At 37.8% G+C, this 21646-nt stretch overlaps 1 protein-coding gene across 2 annotated transcripts in view; it reads right to left on the bottom strand.

Annotated features, from left to right (window-relative positions):
• LOC141908888 (uncharacterized) overlaps positions 1–21646 on the bottom strand; it is a 79790-nt gene that overhangs the window by 9006 nt on the left and 49138 nt on the right. For both annotated transcript variants that reach the window (XM_074799154.1, XM_074799153.1), the window contains 5 exons: positions 16673–16767; positions 15614–15731; positions 14470–14574; positions 11000–11132; positions 9937–10124 (listed from right to left, as the gene is read on the bottom strand). In XM_074799154.1, the coding sequence (XP_074655255.1) occupies positions 9937–10124; positions 11000–11132; positions 14470–14574; positions 15614–15731; positions 16673–16767 (639 nt within the window). The remainder of the gene's footprint in view (positions 1–9936; positions 10125–10999; positions 11133–14469; positions 14575–15613; positions 15732–16672; positions 16768–21646) is intronic.

Raw genomic sequence — 21646 nt, 5'->3', positions numbered from 1 at the left:
TTTGCACTCCATTTATAGGCACATGGGCTAGTTGTGAAGTCATTCATTCTTTCGGTCTAAAATTGGCCTGAAACCTAAGACCCATCTATATCTCATAGATTAGCTTTAGAAACTAAACATGAAATGAGCTGAGATCACTCTTCAATCAAATTTTGACTGAGCAAAATCAATTAAATGCAGAAGTTGGTTTTAGTGATTTCAGTTCAAGGAAAAGGTACGAGATTTAAATCACTCAATGAATTGTCGAATCCTGACCAGTAACAGGTAGATTTTGCAAGTTCTGAATGGATTTCACTTCTGGCAAAATGGTAACAAAGCAGCTTTGTGTATGATGTTCCTGCCATCAAATGATTCAATTTTTCTCTTTCAGACTGTCTACAGTATTCCTGTCTACACCCCAGCCCAGGCGCGGATTATGACGGTAGCACCGTAGGCACATGCTACCGTTGCGAAAATCTCATGCCCTTCTTTTTCATGCCCAAAGTAGAAAAGGGCACTGTTTTACAAGACGAGGTATATAATTTCAAACAAAGAGCACATAATTCTTCATGATTTTGTCTTTATTACCTGGAAACTACATCTGCAGTTAATTTGCTAGAAAGCACTTCGTGTCAGGACTTTAATTGCTTGGAAATTGCAGCTAAAAAGCAGATTTTCAAAATTTCAGAATGCCCTTTTTAATCTAAAAATGCCGTTTTTATTTAAAAATGCCCTTTTTATAAGTTGTGCTACCCTCGACAGTGGTCCCTGCATCTGCCCCTGCAGTCTACACTGCATAGTTGTGTATAAATCGATGATGCACCTTGCAACTGTTGAATTTCTAGTAACTAACGATACACCGCACCGTGGTGTAGATGCACTGTAGCCGTGTGCCCAATATACAATACACCGGGGAGAGAATTTCAAATCATCTCCCAGATCAATGCAGTTGAACCCTAAAATGACACTAAGTCATAGTAGATGCTTTGTTTTAGGAGCTAAAAAAATCTGATGAAACACACACTGGTTTCTGGGAATACGTACAGGTGTACATGTAATGATTACCGATTTCAATGAGCATGACTACAGTAAAGTATACTGAAATGCAACAAAATCTTTCCCAGAAATTAGAAATGAATTCTTAGAGAACAAAAAGTTTCATACTCCTGCGTGCTGTTTTTTCTTCGACTATTCAATTTTCGATCCGAGCAAAACTTTAAGAGTATTTAAGGTAAAATCAATCAAATTCCGTTAGCCATTTAACAAAACCATATAGCAGCTAACACAAAATCTCACACTGAGGATAAATAGAGTGGAAATTGTTCCTTGAGCTACTAATGATTTATTCAATATTTCGACTATATCCTAATAGTGATCATCTTCAGTAATACTGAAGGTGAGTATTAGGAAGTATTCCCGAAGACGATTATTAGGATGTAGTCAGAATGATTCATTAGTTCAAGGAAACATTGTGGACTCTTTTTATTCTTAATGTGGGGTTTTAGATCATATGGACAACATCGTGTTACATCAATCGTTGTACATCAGCTAATTGTATCAACCCACAATATCTTCCATTCCATAGAATGAATTCATACTTTGAAACAATAATTTTCAGCTGGTCTTGTCTTTTATATCTCTAGGGCTGCCAAGCTCAACTCTATGTGTTTAGCAGCCAAAGTGAAATGTTTTCAGTAACATTTTGGAATATGAAAGAGAATATTAAGTTTATATGAATCAGTAGTCAAGGACAAGACATTTACATTTTCCTTACATGTGTATCAAGCAATTCAAACAAGAAAACTGAGAAGACATGAAGGTCCCCACAAACAGTAGTACGATAGACGATGCAAACAGTTTATGCAGCTAGGTGAAGCTTGAACCGGTTTTTGACCAAAATTTCTAAGGGGAATACAATCAAATGTATAATGTCAAGGGCAAATTGGTAAAACCATGTAGCAGCTTACACGATATTGACTTCCACCAACAATTTTGAAGAAATGACCATGATGGCTGCTAATTGCGCTAAAAACGGCCTATTCCAAAAATGAGTCCGATATCCCGTGTTTTGATAAGTCCTCAGCAAATTTCAATCCAATATGTTTGAACTACAGGTCATTGAAGATGGCCAAAAATTATCTCATTGCCCTAGTTCATATCGGAAGAAGAGTCTTTGAGAATTCATATACTCACTAAACATGAAGACAATTGAAGATTTCCCACTTGGACTTCGATAACAAGCACAAATATGTAATTTGGCAAAGAAAGCGTGATTTGGCAAAAAAAGATATTTTGTTATATATACGAAATCACTGAATTTGAAGTTCTTAGATCAAATGACACTAGAATTATCATTCTGGGAAAATGGCGGACAGACTGTAGATCACTGTAGGACCTAATCAGTATTTCTCAGGACATAATATCAACAAATACTGAAAATCAGGGGCCTTCAAAGTTGGTAAGAGTTAATGGATAGATAGTTGACGTGGTGACATTACTATGGTATTTATCCATCGGTTATCTCTAACCAACTTTTGAGCAACTGGCCCCAGTAGTACGTAGTGGCCACTGTGTTGAGGGGTATGGCAGATGCAGAATAGTGCTTCACTTCAACCTATTTCTAGCGATTTTCAGATTTTTGATTTATAATCATCAGATATCTTATCTGACCATCCAATGCTGAATAAAGCCATACCACTTCATCAAATTCACGGAGATAGATCAACTGGGCTTAAATTCAGATGAGCAGTGAACCATGACTATTATCATTACTATTATTATTATCATCGTTTCTCGAGAGCCTGAGCCAATACAACCCGCAGTAGAACGCGACAACTCCAAGGCTGCAGTAGAGTGCCAGTCAATCGATGACAAACTACCTGCTTTAGTAACGCATGCAATCTAAGATAAAGCTGAAATAATTACATCAAATCACAGCAACAGATAAAACCTGAATTATGTCGCATGGTGTTGCAGAATATAAGACAGAATGCATAGAAACACGCATACTTCGGTAATTTCTCGATCTTCAACGATCAAAAGATGGCGAAGAAAAATGAGGACGTCTTCACTCGACTCCACTCTTCACTACCTTTTTTCAGAAAAGCATATCATGTGTGTTAAAATCTACATGTATATTCGAAAGATTAAACCTATTGTATAGTGGATGAAATTAAAATCCTATGGAATCAAGAAAACGTTTTCCGCCGATGAAAAATTTACTCAAATTTGAACACACAGGCTGAGACTGAACTATATATACTCTCAGGATGTCGACTCCATCCATCATGGCACAAATGAAACGTACCAAACAAGAAATCTCCTATTTACAAATTACGGCTCATCATCAATGGTAAATTCGAGATTGATTCGCTATCCGTTTCCACCCTCAAACCATCTCTCATGTACTTTCACTCTCTCCCCTTTCAATCAATTCCATCCCACTTTCTCTTGTCCTCTCCCTCCATATTCCTCCGTCCCACTCTTCTTCATCTCATTCTCTCTATCCCTTTCTCTTTCTTTCTTTCTTTCTCCCTCCCTCTCTCCGCCTATGAAAAACATCTCACATCCAGTCTTTCATAAATCTATGATATACCGACCGACTACTACATCGTTATCATGACCGCCCGTCAGTAAGTATTACATACCTCATTTGCATCCATATTCCTTGACATTCGCGGTTATTTCTATAACGATTAGAATAGACCGATTTCGCAGCTGACAACAGTGTCACCGATAGCTTTACTGTACACTCAGTGAGTGCAAGCGTGTATATGCGTTGTTCATGTTATCCTCTTGCCTTCGTGTCACAGATTCTCTCTCCCTCTCTTACACACGCCACACACTCCTCTCTCCCTATCCCCTCATTCTCCCTCCGTCACTCCGATTGATTTTTGTTTGAAAAACGAATTTTGACCTAGAGACATTTTCAACTGGGCTAGGTTTATAAGAAAAAAAAACATGGTTTGTCAGCTTAGTGAGAAGTAAGATTGAATACAATACAATCGACATAAAATTGATCGATTTTAGATCGTTCAACCAGCAAGCAACTGTTGAAGAGGCAGATGGATTTTTCAACTATCAGATTCTATCAAGTCTAACAAAACATTTATCTATGTATTAAGAAAATGACGATTATATGTAATCGAGATAGAAAAAGAAAAACCAATAAAGAAAATCAGTTACAATAATCACATCGTGAAAAATGTGACAAAATAGTGTCGTAGACAAGTTAATTCAGAAATGAGTCCACTTGTTAAGATCAATATAGTGTGGGCATTTGTCACATTCAGTTGAACAGATAAAAAAATTCTTTCAAGAGCCCCTTATCATCAAATATGTATGCAACTAAAAAGTTTTACTGTCCTGGTGAATGAATTGCATAGTCACCCAACGGAGAAATTCCAAGAATTTCACATAATGCATATGGCAACATTTTCGCTTTTTAGTTTGAATTATACGCATTAGCTTGATAACACACATCCATCCGACGACGCTGCAGCCGCCTGCTGCCAGTTCTGTTGCTAGGTGACGAATTATTGCCAATCGACACGGTGATGTGTTTAGAGATGCTTTTCTAAATCTGACGCAGTCGCTGACATCTTTCACACGACGAAAAAAAAAAACAAACGGCCAAACATCTTTCAATTACAAGAGAAAATTGCTCCGCTACCCGACTTCAATGGTGGCTAATTCCACTAGAATATTCACTTTCATATCTTTTTTCGCGCCCGGTAATAAAATAGCCTAGATCATCATATACTACCATAATTTGCTGGAAACGAAAAAAATTGTAGCTTGAAGTCTAAAGATTACAGTAAGCGAGAACAATTACGCAAGTATCACTTTCTAAATTATGTATGAATATATGTAACCGGGTATGAACTGTTTGACTATCATTGTTTCAGTGCAAAACTATGCAGCCTCTACTACCGGAATCAAACAGCAAGGTGGCATCATGGACGAGTCGCAAGGAAATAGTTTTTCAGATTTCTTAATTCCCTCATGAACCCGCCGATATTAGATTCTAGACAGTTCACTTGGAACAGAAACAAAGTTTACCAACCCCTGAAGAAGACCAAATTGCCCTGGTGATATTCAATGACTTAGGTAATCGGATACCAGTAAGGCTACTGAGGGAAGCAAGGTTTCAGTGATAATCTGCAAAGATCTAACCAGAGTGCATTCTTTATGTAAAATACATGTACATTCTAATATATATATATATAATATATAATGCGTTATCACGAAGAAGGTAATTTTCAACTGATCTTTTTGATGATATTTCTTTTATTTAATCTTAATCCAATCCAGAGTTATGGATGAAATTAAAAGAAATAAATTGAAAAAAAATATTGAGAAAAATATCTGCAATTTGGATCCGACGGGTGCCCAAAACATGGCGCCTGAAAACTGTGAAAATGCAGTTACCCGAAATAAAGCTATGATAGATATGTTCTTAGCTAGTGTCAACCAAGTCCGCTATTGATATTCTGAGAGCCATCCACTATTGGATACTGCATGGAACTGCATGGAAAACAAAATCAAACTGACAATATTGTTACTTTCTTGTTTCATAATGATTTTAACCACGAATGGAGAATATTCACACATAAACTGAACAAGTCAAGATCTAACTTTGAATTGTGCTACAGTTGAAGCCAAACAAATTGCCTCAAGAGAACAGAGTTTTAAATACGTTCTAGAAAAATCACCCACACCTGGCAACTAGGAGAATCATTTTCACAAAGTCAAGGACAGACTTAAGCTCGGCTGAGGTAGCCCCTTGTGTTGGCTCATGCCATATTGGGCCCAGAACAACCATTCACATGGGTATCAAATGAGCCTGTGCCTGTTTGGCCTAAGCCAAATTATGCCCAGAACATACGCAATGAAATATGCCTGTGCCTTGTTTGGAAGGCCACATTTGGCCTGACCAAAAACGTCAGATCAGCAGGCCCAAATGGAATTTTAGCATTGGTAAAATTATTGCATGTGAATTGTAACTGGCTCCAGAAATGACTCCTTTCGCTTAGTTTGAACATTATTAAGTATCCTACGTGTGAACACGCTTACTAATTTGGCCAAACTTGACTCAGGGTCTGATCAGCGCCAATTTGGCGCGGACCAAATCATCCCCGTGTGATCACAGCTATAGTGATTGTGAACACCAAATTGTGGCTGTACTGCCATCACGCGATCCGTGCTACAGGTTCAAATCTCGTGAATGCTGTTTTTGAATATCAATTTTTTCAGTTTTCTTAAATATAACTTGATAATTGGAAATTGCTGCAATGGGTATTCTTTAATTTTTTACGTCAATTGAAATTTTTTGCTAAAATCAAGCCGTTTCATTGTTCCAATAATCACGGCTGCCAACCTCTGAAAAGTGCAATCAAGTAGCAAATTCATCAGTAATCAACAGTAAGATCCTCAGTAACATCTCTCATATTTCTGTGTGCATCAAATGAATCAAATCAGTATTTCTCGTAATAAAATAGTAACAAAAACCGAAAAACCGAAACCACAGCATTGCTTCTACTAGCAACTGATCGCCGATGGTCGCTTGTAATCTAGAGTTGTAGGCGACCCCGATGATGGAGACAAAAAACAAGTGGTTTCAGTAACAAAATCGCATTGAAATTGCGCTCAGATATCGGAAATAAGTCGAACCGATTGATATCTAGCCGGGGTATCGTTGAAACTACTCGAAAATCCTGGTCTAATGGGGAATAGAGTAGTTACATATTGATAGTGAAATTCTACCACATGGGGAATAAGACCTGGAAACTGCAACATATAAGTAATTTACTGAAAGAGTACTCGCTGTAAAGCTTCAAATGCTATCATCAAATATTAAAATGGTCAATAAAGTGGAGTGACCATATGTTGCTTACAAATGGTATTTATCCATAATACACAATGAAGCTACATGAAAAATCAGAGATCAATGCCCCATTGTGTTGAGGTCGCAAATGGATTTCATAAAAAGTTTGAAGAGCCCAGATACCCTCGCAACGGAAAATAAATGGTGCCAAAAATTAACATGAAATGTAAGACAAACGGGTTCAGCTCCCTGACTGGTGGTTTTGCTTGTTAACCTCCTCTGAAATAGTGCGCGTAGCAATCGAAACATTATTTCCATGAATTGTTTCTTGTTTCAGAAGATGCGCAGTCACAAAAATTGTATCTGTTTCATGTTTATTTCACGCTATTTACAGTCTTTTTTTACGGAGATGAATTTTTAAAAAATTTGCAGTAACATCAAATTTATCGTCCCCATTGTCAGTTGTCATATTGAAGTGATTTTAAAATTTTTACATCTGTTATACCAGTGTGCATTGAATAAATAAATTTGATGACATTTAGAGTGGATCATTCCAACAGCTGTGATTAACAATGTCTCGTATTTCGCTAACTACGCAATATTCTAGGGACGCTACATGCCAGATCGGGCTTTTTGGGCCGAGAATTGCAGTGATTTAGATCAGGTCATGGCCCTCGACTATTTGTGTATATTGGCATGATCTAATACGTACGCGTGGATAATATAAATCAATAATCATCATCGGAATTCAAATCAATACTTTACACCGGGCAATAGCGAATACCGCTACTTCTACTCATTCGCATCTTCAACTTGAAAGGACGTACGAATCCACGCGTACATCGTCTGAAGAGCATCAAACGTTAAGTCTGACAAAAAGATATGCATAGTTTGGCGAATTATTGAATTTAGGATGGTGACACATGTCTCGAGAAGCAGACTGCATCTGCACGTCGTAGACTTTCATCAAATATCAACCATCCAGATCAAATCCTCATTGCCTTTGACCGTTGAACTGTCTATCTCACCACAATAAGAAAATGATAAATATGGCTGCAAAGCAACGATAACAGGTTTTCTGCATTCATGGGTCTGTTACTTGGAAGCGATGATTCCTTATTGAGTTTATTGTCCGAATCGTAGTACTAAGCCCTGTCCTGTGATTGCAGAATTCAATCCGTGCGGCTATTTATCCAACGGCAAGAACATGCTGCCATTCACAACACTGTTGGTTACGCATTCACTGAAGTACCAGATTTATGAACATAACCTAAACATATCATACTGCAATAATAAACTGTGAGGAAGAATGTTTTATGTTCATCAAATTTGGCATACATCACCGAGAATATGTGTAGAATGTTCTAAGGAACTAAAATTTTTCAAGCATTTTGTACATCACTGCATGCACACCGAAACAATTACGATAACAAGATGAACAGTTGTTAACATCACAAATGGTCAGTTCTGTGGCAAAGAAGCAATGCAGCTACTCCCTTCTGTTGGTATTTCAGCGATTTCTACCTGTCCTGTGGGATGGTATTTTGCTAGTAAAAGTTATGATAAAATTCGAATGAAACTTCATTTCGAAGACAATTCGCCAAGTTTTGATGGACCAGATATTAAGACGACTAGGCAGTTAATTCTACAAGTGGAAGGGACATTAAGAATAGATAATTTCAATAAGACAAAATTTCTCATCATTTGAAATCCTTGTCTGTCGTAGCTATTCTTGCAGATAGACTTAAGAGAGGTTCAGAGATAAATGTCAATAAAACACTCAAGAATCGATGTAATAGAATCTATCAATCTATCCTCGCCAGTTGCCGACTTTCTTCCATCCGACGAACACTTGATTGATTAGTAATAATCTATCAATAGTAATCACTATGTAATTACATCTGTCTCAGATAACCGTACGCTCAATATGATTGCCAGTCTTATCCTACCTCCCGCCGCCCTCACTCTCATCCTCGTTTAATTACTAATGAGATACCCGCAGAAAACACCTTTTTTGTGAGCTTGGAATTAGAACATTTTCAATTCCTTGCCCGTGAATTTAGTAGGGCATTTTGGAATATATAAACACTATTTTATCTCTGATAACGTGGGTAACCTCCTGGAGAACATGTTCCTGTGGAGATTGGGTCCTTCGCCGAAAAGAACTCAGATCGGATAGCAGAGGTTGTCAAAACTAAGTACATGTAGTAAAAAGAAACACAAAGGTTTCTAGAAAAATGGATTCCCTATGCGAGAGCCAAATTTCTCATCTGACTGTTACCGCTTTACCACTTGAGCTACACAGTGAGTGTATGTTGTACTAGATTTGTGATGTAACCTTATAGGTCGTTAATGCAACATATATAGTGAAATTTTTATAAATGTTTATTGGACCACACAATCTTTTTCGACAAACGTGATAGCCACGGTACCAGTTCAGACAGATAGATACCTATCAGGATGCAGACAATCACGAATGTGCATACAGTAACCATTGAGTTACCGCTATCAATGATATAGATTCACTGTATGTGTACAAGCAGGATTACATTTGATCATTCAGAAACCAGACCGCTTCATCGTTAGTTCTCTCTTCCATTTCAATAATGAAGCTTCAATCTATTTCAGCGCTTGTCCTGAAACTGGGATCTGTGTGATCTAGTATTTGCTAGTCACACACAAAAGAGTAGCATTTTCTGGCCTGTTTAGTGACTGATAAACACCGTTTATCGAGACGCTATTTCGTAAAAGAAGAGACATTATATTGAAAAACATTTCAATAAACATGATGACTCGAGTCAGCTGTTGTAACTACATTTATGATAATATACATGTAGTGTAGGGTGACCTTGCAACTGCTTTTGACTAGTTGTGACGTAATTCTCCGCCAGTAAACAACGACCCGTCCATCTATGCGCCCTAGCAACTGCCAGCCACAATGAGACCCACACATTCCACTATCTGCGATGCGACATAAACGTCTCTCCTGGTCGCAGTTGACCTGTGCGCGGCCATTTGTGACCTGTTGCAACTGATCACTTTGCAAGTGGCCGCAAGTTAACTTCCACTCGACTTTAATTGATTGATTTTAGTGAACTTGAAATTCTCGATACATGAAATTGTCTTCTTACCTGACATCGCATTAACATTTCAAAAAACGCATCGTCCGGGTGGCTATCTTTCTTTTCACGCAGTAGTTCCCTGACAGCGTCACTGGCGTGGAGACCAGGGAACAATGGTAATTCAGCCCGTTGATCGTTCATTCGTGAACCTTGTATCCCTGCGACCATGTCGAGGAAATCTTCAGTCTGTTTATTGGCTGCAATACAATTTCATATAAAATGCAATACAACAACTGTATTGAGAAAAAAAAAATTAAACATGGCCCCCACACATTATAGATTCTGATTCTTTTCATCTTTTTGTCAATGAGAACACAATATTAAAATCTATCTACCGGTACATGCAATTTTTTTTCCTTGACACCTGAGAATGTCTTTATGATAATTATTTTAGCAGGTACAGTTTGCCGTCACTTAAGCCTAACTCGCACGAAGATCCAATCCTATGTCGCGAGTTCAAGTCGCCGCCTTGGCCAAGACTCATTTGTCTGACTGATATCAGCTTCACTCAGGTCACTTGAGATGCACGATAATTTTGAATCGGATGCTCTAGTCCGTGCGATGTCGCTGTTCATTGGTTATGATCTTACGATCGGTCGTAAGTTCACTCAGGTCACAAAAGATTAGCTCCGATTGTGGTATGAATTTGAACATGTACGATCCTAATGATTGTGCCTAAATCAAAATCATTTTTACACTTTACTCTGAATACGATAGGTAGAGACTTATATCAAGCCTTTCGACTTCAACAGTCACTACCGTCTGGATCACGATAGTGACGTCACTTTCAGAGTTAAGTCGTTAAAATGATTTTGAATTCATTACCTTCCTGGATAGATGAATCTACGTAAGTATATTCAATTGTGCTTACGACTGATCAGTCGTTATGATCTTAGTACGCTCATGTCGCAAAAATTCCCCGACTGAAAAATTGGCGACTGGTTGCCAATGCCTTAAAATCTGACAATCGGGTTGGATTTATGACTTAAGTTAGGCTTAAGTTACTTAGTTTACTTAAGTCTTCATACGGGCAAAATGTGAAAGAGTAATTATGTTTAAAAAATCTACTAACCTTTTTCTGTCGAATCCTGACGACTGGCACTCTGTAACAGTCGGAATGAGCAACGTTGATCCTCCATACGACGGCTTTGAAATTTTGCGATCATCTCCATGAAATTGTCTTCATCGGACTCCGCGCTGAGTACCTGCACAGCACATAAGTATATCACTTCAATTATTCACGAAATTCTCACTTCACATGAACCAAGAACAAGCAATGCAGAAAAATTATCAAAAATGTATCACTCGCATGATTACTTTTTAATGAAATTCGATATACTTAAATGATTAGTTCATATGTATTTTCTGCATAACGTGAACGAGGTGAAAAAAGCAATTTCATAACTACTACAATGAGTCAGCCATAGATACCTCATTAACAATTGGCATATGTGTACTTAGTATGCACAGTGTATATGGTATCTATCTATATATGGTTTTATTTCAGATTCCCAGGTGCATGACCTCATTAATTTCCACCGAACACCCTCCACTATATAAATTATAATTATTCCAACCAATGCACGGCAAATGATTCACGATTACTGGATCGTTCACGGTGTATGTAAATGAAAATTTAAAAAATAGATTCATTGAATTTTCCAAAAAGGTGTCAATAAACTCCTTATTCAGAACAAACCTCAGTGAATAAGCATGGGTATGATAATTCATTGATTATCAATTTCGAAGTAAATCACGTATGAATAAAAGTAATGTTGAATTTATTCATATGAACAGATTTTTTATTGGGATTATGCTGGATCTCTCGGCTGTGTCACTACAGTAGTATACGATAGTTCGTGTTTCGCATTCGAGATGGCACTTCAGTCATCAATGTACGAGAGGAAAACATTTGCATGCAAAATCAGCAAACATTTTCGCACAACTGCAACAAAACAGGTCATTTCATATCGAAGAAGAATCGGCTTACGAACAACTCAAAACACAATATGCAAAGGAAAAGCTGGACAATGTGCAGGGAAGAACATAGAGCAATGCTTTTTTGCCAGAGAAAGACCATAAGATAGTTGCGGAAAAATAAAACGAAACGATTGACAAAATTCAAATCAAAACCAGCTAATTCATTTACAATATATTGCCCTTTGACATGGGGTGTATAATAGAGACAGTCTATAGACTTGGGTACCAGTCTTATCATTTATGCCCTTTCCGAATAGCATCTTATCAAAATGTCATTTATTTGGTGCTTATCAATAAAAGCTATGAATCTTTCTTCGATCTTACTCGTTTTGAATTTATAGTATCATGACAAATCAATTGAAGAAAGACTATATTCAATGAGAAACATCATGAATCTAGCCACAAAACACTTTGCAAATTTCAGCCCATCTTTTATCCTGTTTTTCTGGAGTTGTATATCCTTTTTTGTGGTAATCTGTATCATAATTGTTTCATGTACCCAGTAGTTTTTTCAAGTTGGGTTTGGTCTTTTAACTGGATCTTATGGATTTTTTGGTTTGATCTTGTTGGGGGACTGTTATTCCATTATCACTAAGGAAACTGTACAGTAAATCCATGTTTTGGATAGCAAGAATTTCCACGACTAACAAAAACTCAGACTATGGGAAAGACAGATTTTCAAGCTTTTGAATGAAAACTATGACTACTTCATAAATTTCAACTTGTGGAATTTAAATTTGTACATTCGAAAGAGAGGATCCGAATCAGAGAATTTAGATTATCCGGCACTCGCCGATACTACCCCTGACTGATGACAGGGACCGGGAATCAGGATTGGGATCTCGGATACAAGTGCCGGGTGTCTGATGTGACGAGACCAGTCCTGGTTCGGTGCCTGGGGTCTACCCAGTACCCGGAGCAGGTGAAATGGTGAAACTCTGACAGTGCTCCTAAACCCAAATCGTGGATAGAAATATAGAATGGAATTTTTCTGCGGGAAATAGTGCGATTCAAACCCCCGTTGAATGGAAATGACCATCTGAACATCTGCACTTTTGACTATATCTGTATTACCATTTTGCTTCAAGGTATAGAATAGAAGATACAGTCCCCTTCATATGGTATTTTTGTTGATATCATTTAAGGAGTTGGAAATTCCTTTAGATAAGGGGGGTCAGAAGCTATCTCAGGAGATTATTTGTTTATAATGAAGTGTTGAATGTTGTGAATTTTTTCTCATTACATGATCCCTTATTTTCTGTGTGGTGGCAGCAATAAATGTTTGTGCTCTCATTGTTCATGTGGTATGTTTTTTATTATTGTTTTTTAGCAATGCCCTTAAGTTGACTTTTTCTAAACTTTTAATGATTGGAATAAATTTGAGGTTTTTTGACAGACATTGAAGTTTCCATGGTGTCACCAGAGGGGGTTCAGGGGTGCAGACGATCTACAATTTCTGCCTTTTTTTAGTTCCAAATATTGTTTTTTTCACATTTTGAAAAACTACTGAACATGATGCATACCAACCATTGGTTATTTTGAAGATAATTATACAGGCTTTCTATTGCTGTATAGATTTGGTCGATTTTTGGTCAAAAGTTTGACCTTTGACCCCCTCAAACTACATAGGTGGCGCTATAGTACAGCGGACGTTGGAGGACGTTATGCGGAGAAACAAGTGGAACGTCGACATACTATTATGCGGTCTATTAGGTTAAGCGGTAAAAAAAATTCCCCCTTAAGATTCGAATTTCAAAAATTAAGACTATTTAACCCTTTCAGTGCTGGCTAATTAATACCCTATAGTGCTGAAGATTATTTGAAAATTCTTAAAAATTCCACCCTAGTGTTTTGAATAACGGGAATACCACTATAGTGCGTCTACACCCTGGCGCGGTATATCGTTAGTTACTAATATTTCACTATGTTTGACAGGTGCTGCCTACTTTCAATAGAGATAATTAGTAATTACTAATTAAATCAATACACTGCAGTGCGGTGTACTAGCAAAATCCATCACTGATTCATACACCGCACTGCGGTGTAGACGCACTGAAAGGGTTAAGAACATTCGAGCAATTTCAAGGATTCAGAAATGCTTGTTTGCCTTCGACAATTGGCGGATATGTTGCAAAGAATGGCATACAGTTCCACTAGTATTAATTCTAATCCCCCTTAAAAAAATTCTAGTGACACCCCTGGTGTCACAATCTCAATTTTACTGCGTTGTGTCCAGCACTCGATGATGTCAAGGGCCTTGAAACTAACTAAACCAATGGAAGTTTAGGTCGACTACTGAACTTGCCGAGTTCAACACCGAAGACAAACTGCAGACCCACCATGACACGAAAGTGGTCACTGATAGATTCACTGACAATAAGCGACGAAAGATGTTTAGAGGACAGAAAAGACAAGAAACCTTTTAAAAAGTTGCATCATGCAATGAATGTGGTGGGGAGAATTTCAAGATTTCATCGTTCACTGCACATATGGCCAGCTTACCCTTTGTTTGACATCAGTCACTGATACTGTCGCTGCTCGGATAAACTGACTTTTGTTTACCTTAGGTCCGTCTATATCCGGTCCGGCAACAGACGCCGCTTTCTGCATCCGGGCTTTGAGTTTAGGACGGGCTCCATTCGTTACATTCTGTCGGTCATCTAAAAGCTTTAAAAAAGGAGCATTGCTTATTGAAAGATACATTTATGAATGAGTTTAGGAAGAGTATCCAGGTACAGCCAAAATACGATAATAGACGCAACTATTAAAATCTTTATTTTGCTTCGATTTTCAAGATAACAAAAATGTGAGTTTTTATCTATTCTTGGACTCCACAGAGTTGAGTCAAAATCGATTAAAATGGACATAGACCTTATCAAGGCTGCTGCTTACCCCCAATTTCTCGGAATGCAACAGAACAGTCTACAATTAGCGAATCAACTAGCTTCAATTCATCTTGATTTATTGATCCTTGATTTTGTAGTCAGAAAAATATTTTGTCGATGAATATCAAATTGGCAAAGACACCAGAGTTTTCTTAAATATCGTATCACAATTCAAAAAGTAAAATTTTGAAACTGAGCCCAGAAAATGTGCAGTTGAGGAGATATTTGTATTTTCCATAATGCATCTAAAGTCTGTTGAATCAGAAATCATTGTCACTATGCTGTGGAAATTTGGGGTGAATCTAACAGTTTGGAGGCTCTTGATTTTCCCATCAAGGGCTTATTTGCATAATCTATGCATGAATAAAAACAATTGCGGCAAAAAACCTTTTCCACATATTTTACATCCCCATAACCCCTGAACAAAAACGGTTGTCAGTTGCCCATTTTGAGGAAAATTTTATATGAAACTGGTGCCATTAAATTACACAAAATAAGCTTTTTTCCAATATGAATAAAAAAGATAAAGGGTCGATTGCCCAGTAGCTCACCCACAGAAGAAAATGATGATGGTGAATAATTGCATTCAAAGGTGAGGATATGTAATCAGGTCCCCATATGTATTTGGCCAGGAAGATATCTCAGAGCTTGAGTATGACAATGTTTAAGAAATCTTCAGTTAAATCTCCGCAGTGACATTGAATTTTACCCTTAGAATGATGGGGGGGGGGGGTACTTTCAATAAACAATTGTACATAGAAAATTTCTTCATGAAAAGAAGTTTTGATATTTCATTCCTATATAATGGTAACCAATAATACCTTGTCTGGCGTGAGTTTCATCAGTTCTAAGTTTTCCATACTTCTTCGTCTTTGTAATTTGGCATCGTCCGTTTCGGTGATGGATGATGACATGCTACTTCGATCAGCAGTGTTCAAACTACGATATATCAATAATGACACGATAAAATCTAATTGTCAACTTGAAATATATTTAGACACCCCTCGACCCGTTCATTTCTTGCACGCGCTTCAAGCAAGTTGTCCCAAATGCTAGGGGAAAACGACACAATTTTACGGTGAAACCCATATGTAAAAACACTCCTATCACAAAGCCTCCGAACTGGCAATGCTACTGCGGCAATCAGGGATCCACCATGTGGCTTGTTGCCGGTCCGTCTTAGCATTTTTCTTCCTCAGGTGCCAAGCTAACTCGCCGTGCATCAGATCTGTGGAATGAGGGCTCGTCCAATGAAAAATTTGAAACTCAATCATCAATCAGGGGACATGTAGTAATAAACTGAAAATTGAATTATAATCATACTCATGAAATACCTGTGGAAACCACAGGGTTTTAAACTTATGTGGTCTCTGAGAGTCCCATCCCATTAGAGAGTCCTGCAACCAAGAGAGAACATGCCTGTGCCTGCAGGAATAAATCAACCATTATTTCCAGCACCCTCATCACCTGATCAATGGATGCAATGGATCATGGCTGTAATGGATACACTGCTGTTTCAGCCTCCCTGACCAGCGATACATAGGTGCATAGCTCTAACAGGTAATTAGCTGTAGGGCGATGCTTTACTACCTCTACTCCAACTACAATGTATACTAAAAGTTCAGCGATTTTAAGGCCCGATACTTCAACATTGACTTTATATATATTCCTTAGAATTTACCAACCAGATTTCAGAACAGGAAAACAGAAAATGCTATATAATTTGTAGTCATCATTGGATCATAATATAGATTAAAGAATTTGCCCAAAAAGCATTGACGGTTAATGGCCTTTTTCGAAGAACCATCAATGTCTATATTTCAAAGCACGCACCTGATCAACTGAAATAAATGCCTAAACTTTCCAGGGTTGATGCCTACCTAAAACTATCAGTAACATCGCTATTTATTCCAAGTACTGTTTTTAGATCAGCCAGATTCATCTGGGCAGTAGCTTGCCCCGTCTGGTCACCAATCTGTAAAAATAAATACATTTATAAAAATATCAAGATATCATTCATTATTGAAAATGATGTGTACAACAATCTATTGGATTCGAAAGTTCCATACAAAAACAGAGGACGGTATTCATGTCTTCAAGAAAATGTCCCTTGAGAACATTTTCATTAGACTCTGCATATCACGTATCCGTCAAACTTGGTATATCGTCTTGCTCAGTTCTAAAATGATCTCTAAATCGATAAGATTAGTATTGAAACTCAGATATTAGAATCCAGAAATCCCGCACTTCAGACGAAATCAGATGGTCAGAGGAAATTCGAGTTATACAGAGTCTAAGTCTCACTGAATGTTGAATCAACAAGCAACATGAACACTACTGGTGACAAGATAGCTTGTCATACCTAGTGTAACGCAGTTCGCCAGGAGATCACAGATACAATTCCTGAGAGATCTGGTAGTACAGAGACAAAACATGATTAACACACTCACTTGAAAAAAAGAATTAGGCTTTAAGTGACAATTGGGTTTTTTCAAGGATAGACATACTTGCAGCAACAAACATGTTGATTTAATCTCTATTTGTAAATATGCTTTGATCTTGTATCATTTAAGATACCTTCAGACAACCCTTAAGCCTAGCCTACATCGGCATTGCGATTGGAGACAACTAGTTGCCGGGCAGTTTTCAGCCTATGAGAGCAACTGGCTGGATACAATCAGTTGCTCAAAGTGTCCATGTGAGCTAGCTTACGACTGGTTAGCGTCCATCTATCTCCAGTTCCAGCCAGTTGCCAATGTTCTACTTTTGAGCAACTAGTTGTACTCAGTTATTGTCATTTCCTTCGATGTGGGCGCTCCATAATCAAAAACACATGGTAACAACTGACTAAAACAAAGCAATTTGTCATGTGACTCGAGATGCTTTCAAGAATATTTGCTAGATAACACATCTCAGTTGCTATCGATGTGTGCGCTATGGACCTAGCGACCGGCATGAGTAGTGACTGACAACATGTAACTATTGGTATGAGCCACGCACTCCCTCACTAGCAACTAGTTGTCTCCAGTCGCTTTGTCGATGTATGCCTAGCTTTAAAGCACATAGTTTCTTGGTACATTTTTCACTGTTGGCCCATACTTTTCAGGTCCTCCATCATTTTACAAACCAATATGCTGGGAATACCTCGCAGTTAAATACGATATGCCAGAACATGTTTATGCTTATTCACACCAGAAAGATTCTCTCCCACCTCCCGCTTCAAACGAAGGAAAGATTCAAGGAAGGTTAGAATGCATCAGTACCAAGATCAGGTTGAAATACGAAGAAGTTAAACAGGACAGTTGACAATAGTCAAACAGGGCAATAGTAAATTATCATAATAATATTCAGTTAGTCATTATCGGTTGAACCAAAATGAAACTAGGGGTCCAGGGACACCATGCCCACTTGGGAAGTGGTTCCAAATGCTCAACAATCTAACAATTTCAATATTCAACGTCCCCTGGTGACCATATACAAAATCCAATGACCTTGAAACTCACCACAATCATAGAACATGTCAACAGCTACGATTTTGTAATTGATTGTGATAACAAAATATGCCTCGTTACCACTTTAATATGGAAATACTAAGTTATTCTACTATTCAACGCCCCCTGGTGACCATATGGAAAAACTAATGGCCTTAAAACTTGCCACAATCATAGATGATGTCATGAGCTACAACTTTGCAATTGATTGTGGTTACAAAATATGCATTGATACGAATATAATATAGAAATACTAAGATATTGCATTATTCAACGCCCCCTGGTGGCCATATACAACAACTAATGACCTTGAAACTCACCACAATCATAGAACACGTTATGAGCTACAACTTTCTAAATGATTGTGGTAACAAATTACGCTTAGGTATCAATATAATGTGGAAAAACTTTTTCCCACTTATGAATGAGTACTGCTGACACCAAGATGGCCGCCAATTGCGTCATAATTGGCTGATGAAAACTACCTGTCTCTGGTATAAAACATCCCATTCCAAAGAATACCCATCACAAATTGCAATGAGAAATGATAAACCAGTAGGAAGCTAAAGGACTAATTTTGGCCAAAATTAATATTTTTGGGCACTAAAAAGGTCATAGGACGGCCATCTTGAGTCCGATCGACCCAATTTTTGTTATGCTGATGGGCCCTGGGGGAATTCACATATATCCGAAAGATCAAGGTAATTGATCAAAGCGTCTTCAAAATTTCCCTCAAAAAGTTCAAAAATGTGTAAAAAGTGCTGATTTTGGCGAACAACAATGGCTGCCAGTCGGCCATCTTGAATCTGACAGGGCCAGTTTTTGGGCTGAAGATGTGTCTAGGGTAGATACATGTGTAACCCAAATATCAAGACATTACCTTGAAGCGTCTTCAAAACATCCCAAAATAACTGGATTCCGTCTACGGACGGACGGACGGACGGACGGTCTACGGAAGGACGGACGAAAAGTGAACGCAATAGCCCGCTGGGACTTAAGTCCCAAGTGGGCTAAAAAAAAGGTTCACCTGAAAAAATAAATTTTGTACAAAAATTCTTTCAACATCGATGAAAAGCACGAACGGAATGGATAAAAAATACTGCCAAAATTCCAAAAAGTGGCACAGTTTACTTGAAACACAGATCTATATATATATACATACATATAGAAAGTTCATGCATCTAGAGAAAGTTGAGGAAATTTCCCAGAAAATTTGTCTTTTGGGTTCGGTTTTGGATAACGCAATAGGCTTGACAATGATTCAATAACTATTGAAAGAGTAAAACTTACCATCCAACTACCTAAACCTTCATGGTAAGCCTACTTCACCTTATTATACAACCTCTACCACCATTATTGTTTGATAGTTGTGAAATAGTGTGCTTAGTTTGATAAAAGGCCCATCCATTCAGGCCATTTTTTAAACCCTGTTTCCACACCGTACCCAGCTGCATCTATGGTACACGAGGAGATCTGTCCCACAAAAAAAAAGATACTGAACTTAAGTTGTCCCTGGTTTCATTAATAGTATCCTCAAATTGTTATGAATGCAACCAGGAACAGCTAAGGTTTGGTCTAATTTTTTTTATGGCACAGGCTGTATAAAACCCTGGTATTCCATCCTTAACGGTATAAACCATTGAGTCGCCCTCACACGAGTGAATATGCCATGCTGATTTCGTGCTGAGCAAAACTTGTACATATTTAGCACAGAATTAGCACATTCTGCACAGGAGCTGAAAAATGCACTCAACAAAGGAGCAATGGCAAGCGTTTTTCAGGTAGGGGTATCTAGGGGTCCACGGACACATGCCTATTTGGTGCCTACATGCTTGACAATCTGACAATTTTGATACACCCTCTGGTGAGCAAACGCAGTAATCAATGACCTTGAAACTCAGCACAATCATGGGGTATGTCGTGTGAACTACAATTCTGTGATTGTGGTTACAGAATTGGAAATACCATGGTACTCCACTATTCAACACCCCCTGGTGAACATATACAGAAACTGATGATCTTGAAACTTACCGCAGTCATAGAGTACATCAATGAGTAAGACTTTTACCATTGATAGTGGCAAAAAAATATGTTTAGGTACCAATATATATGGAAACACCACGTTACTCAGCTATTCAGAGAAGTGACAAAAAGTGAAGGCAATAGCCCTAATAAGTCCCTAGCAGGCTTATACATGAAAGTATATAATGACACCTGCAAAAGTTTTATTGCAACTTATTATTCAAGACAACTTCTGGACTTAAGACAGGACTGGGCAAGTGGCATCTGAATTGATGCTACAACTCCCCAGATATTCTCTGAATTATATGCTACCCTGGTCAGGTAAACATCAGGCATTTCTAGGGAAAGTTGAGGGGAGGGTACATTCCAAGAGACATGCTATATTGATCAAGCAAATGTCTCTTCAGACAAATATCGGAATTGTTTTTGTATTTTCTTTTCATTTGATCGCTAAGCTAAAATCAGTCAGGCAATTTGAAGAAGTACTGAAATCTAATCAACAGTCATCTGGATTTATAAAATCTTCTCATACTATCATTAGTTCTATCAGAATTATTGAGCTATATAGTATTGTGTCGATAGTTAAATCATATAAACATGTACCGCAAACTACAGTACAAGACATGGGGCTCATGAGATATAATGACATGATCAAACATTTGAAAATTCATCTGGAAAATTCGAACGGCGAGGACACAAAAAAGCTTCCTACTAAATATGACACAACATTTAAAAAAAATAAATGAATGAATGAAAAGTGCTCAAAGAATCGAATTATAAGTAACTTTTAAATCAAGAAGTACTCACCACAGGATATACGCAACGCAACACACAGACCAGGTAGTTTATTTAGACACATAAAGTGTGAGGGAAGGAAAAAACAGTATTTTACCACTAGATTTCATCAAATTGAAATTTCTCAGTCAACGATGTGTACTTAATGAGGACTCCGTAATCAATGCCAGGATTGAGGATTCCACTTATGGCAAGCGAGGATCTAACAGACAGCATTTTCAAAATGAGACCAAGGGATATTGTGCTGATATGAACCCAAAAAATCAATCCTACAGACGTTAAATGAAAATTAATTACTCAATGTAATGTTCTAATGTCAGGCATGCCATCTGGAAGCATGGAGTCCTCATGAAGTATTTCTACGATTAATGTAATTAAAATCTACTTCAAAACTGAAGAAAAGTTTTAACCTCTGTCATCTACAAAGCAACAGGGTCCAGTTCCAGAATCAGGACTTGGTGTAAATCGCAATTTCTTAGCGTGCTTAGCAGACAAAAAGAGTCCAAAGCCTTTTGTATATGGAACAGGCACTATAGAAATTTCATT

Source organism: Tubulanus polymorphus, chromosome 7 (assembly GCF_964204645.1).
Source record: "Tubulanus polymorphus chromosome 7, tnTubPoly1.2, whole genome shotgun sequence".
In the NCBI taxonomy this organism is placed as follows: Eukaryota; Metazoa; Nemertea; class Palaeonemertea; order Tubulaniformes; family Tubulanidae; genus Tubulanus; species Tubulanus polymorphus.
This window is presented reverse-complemented; position numbering and strand designations above follow the sequence as displayed.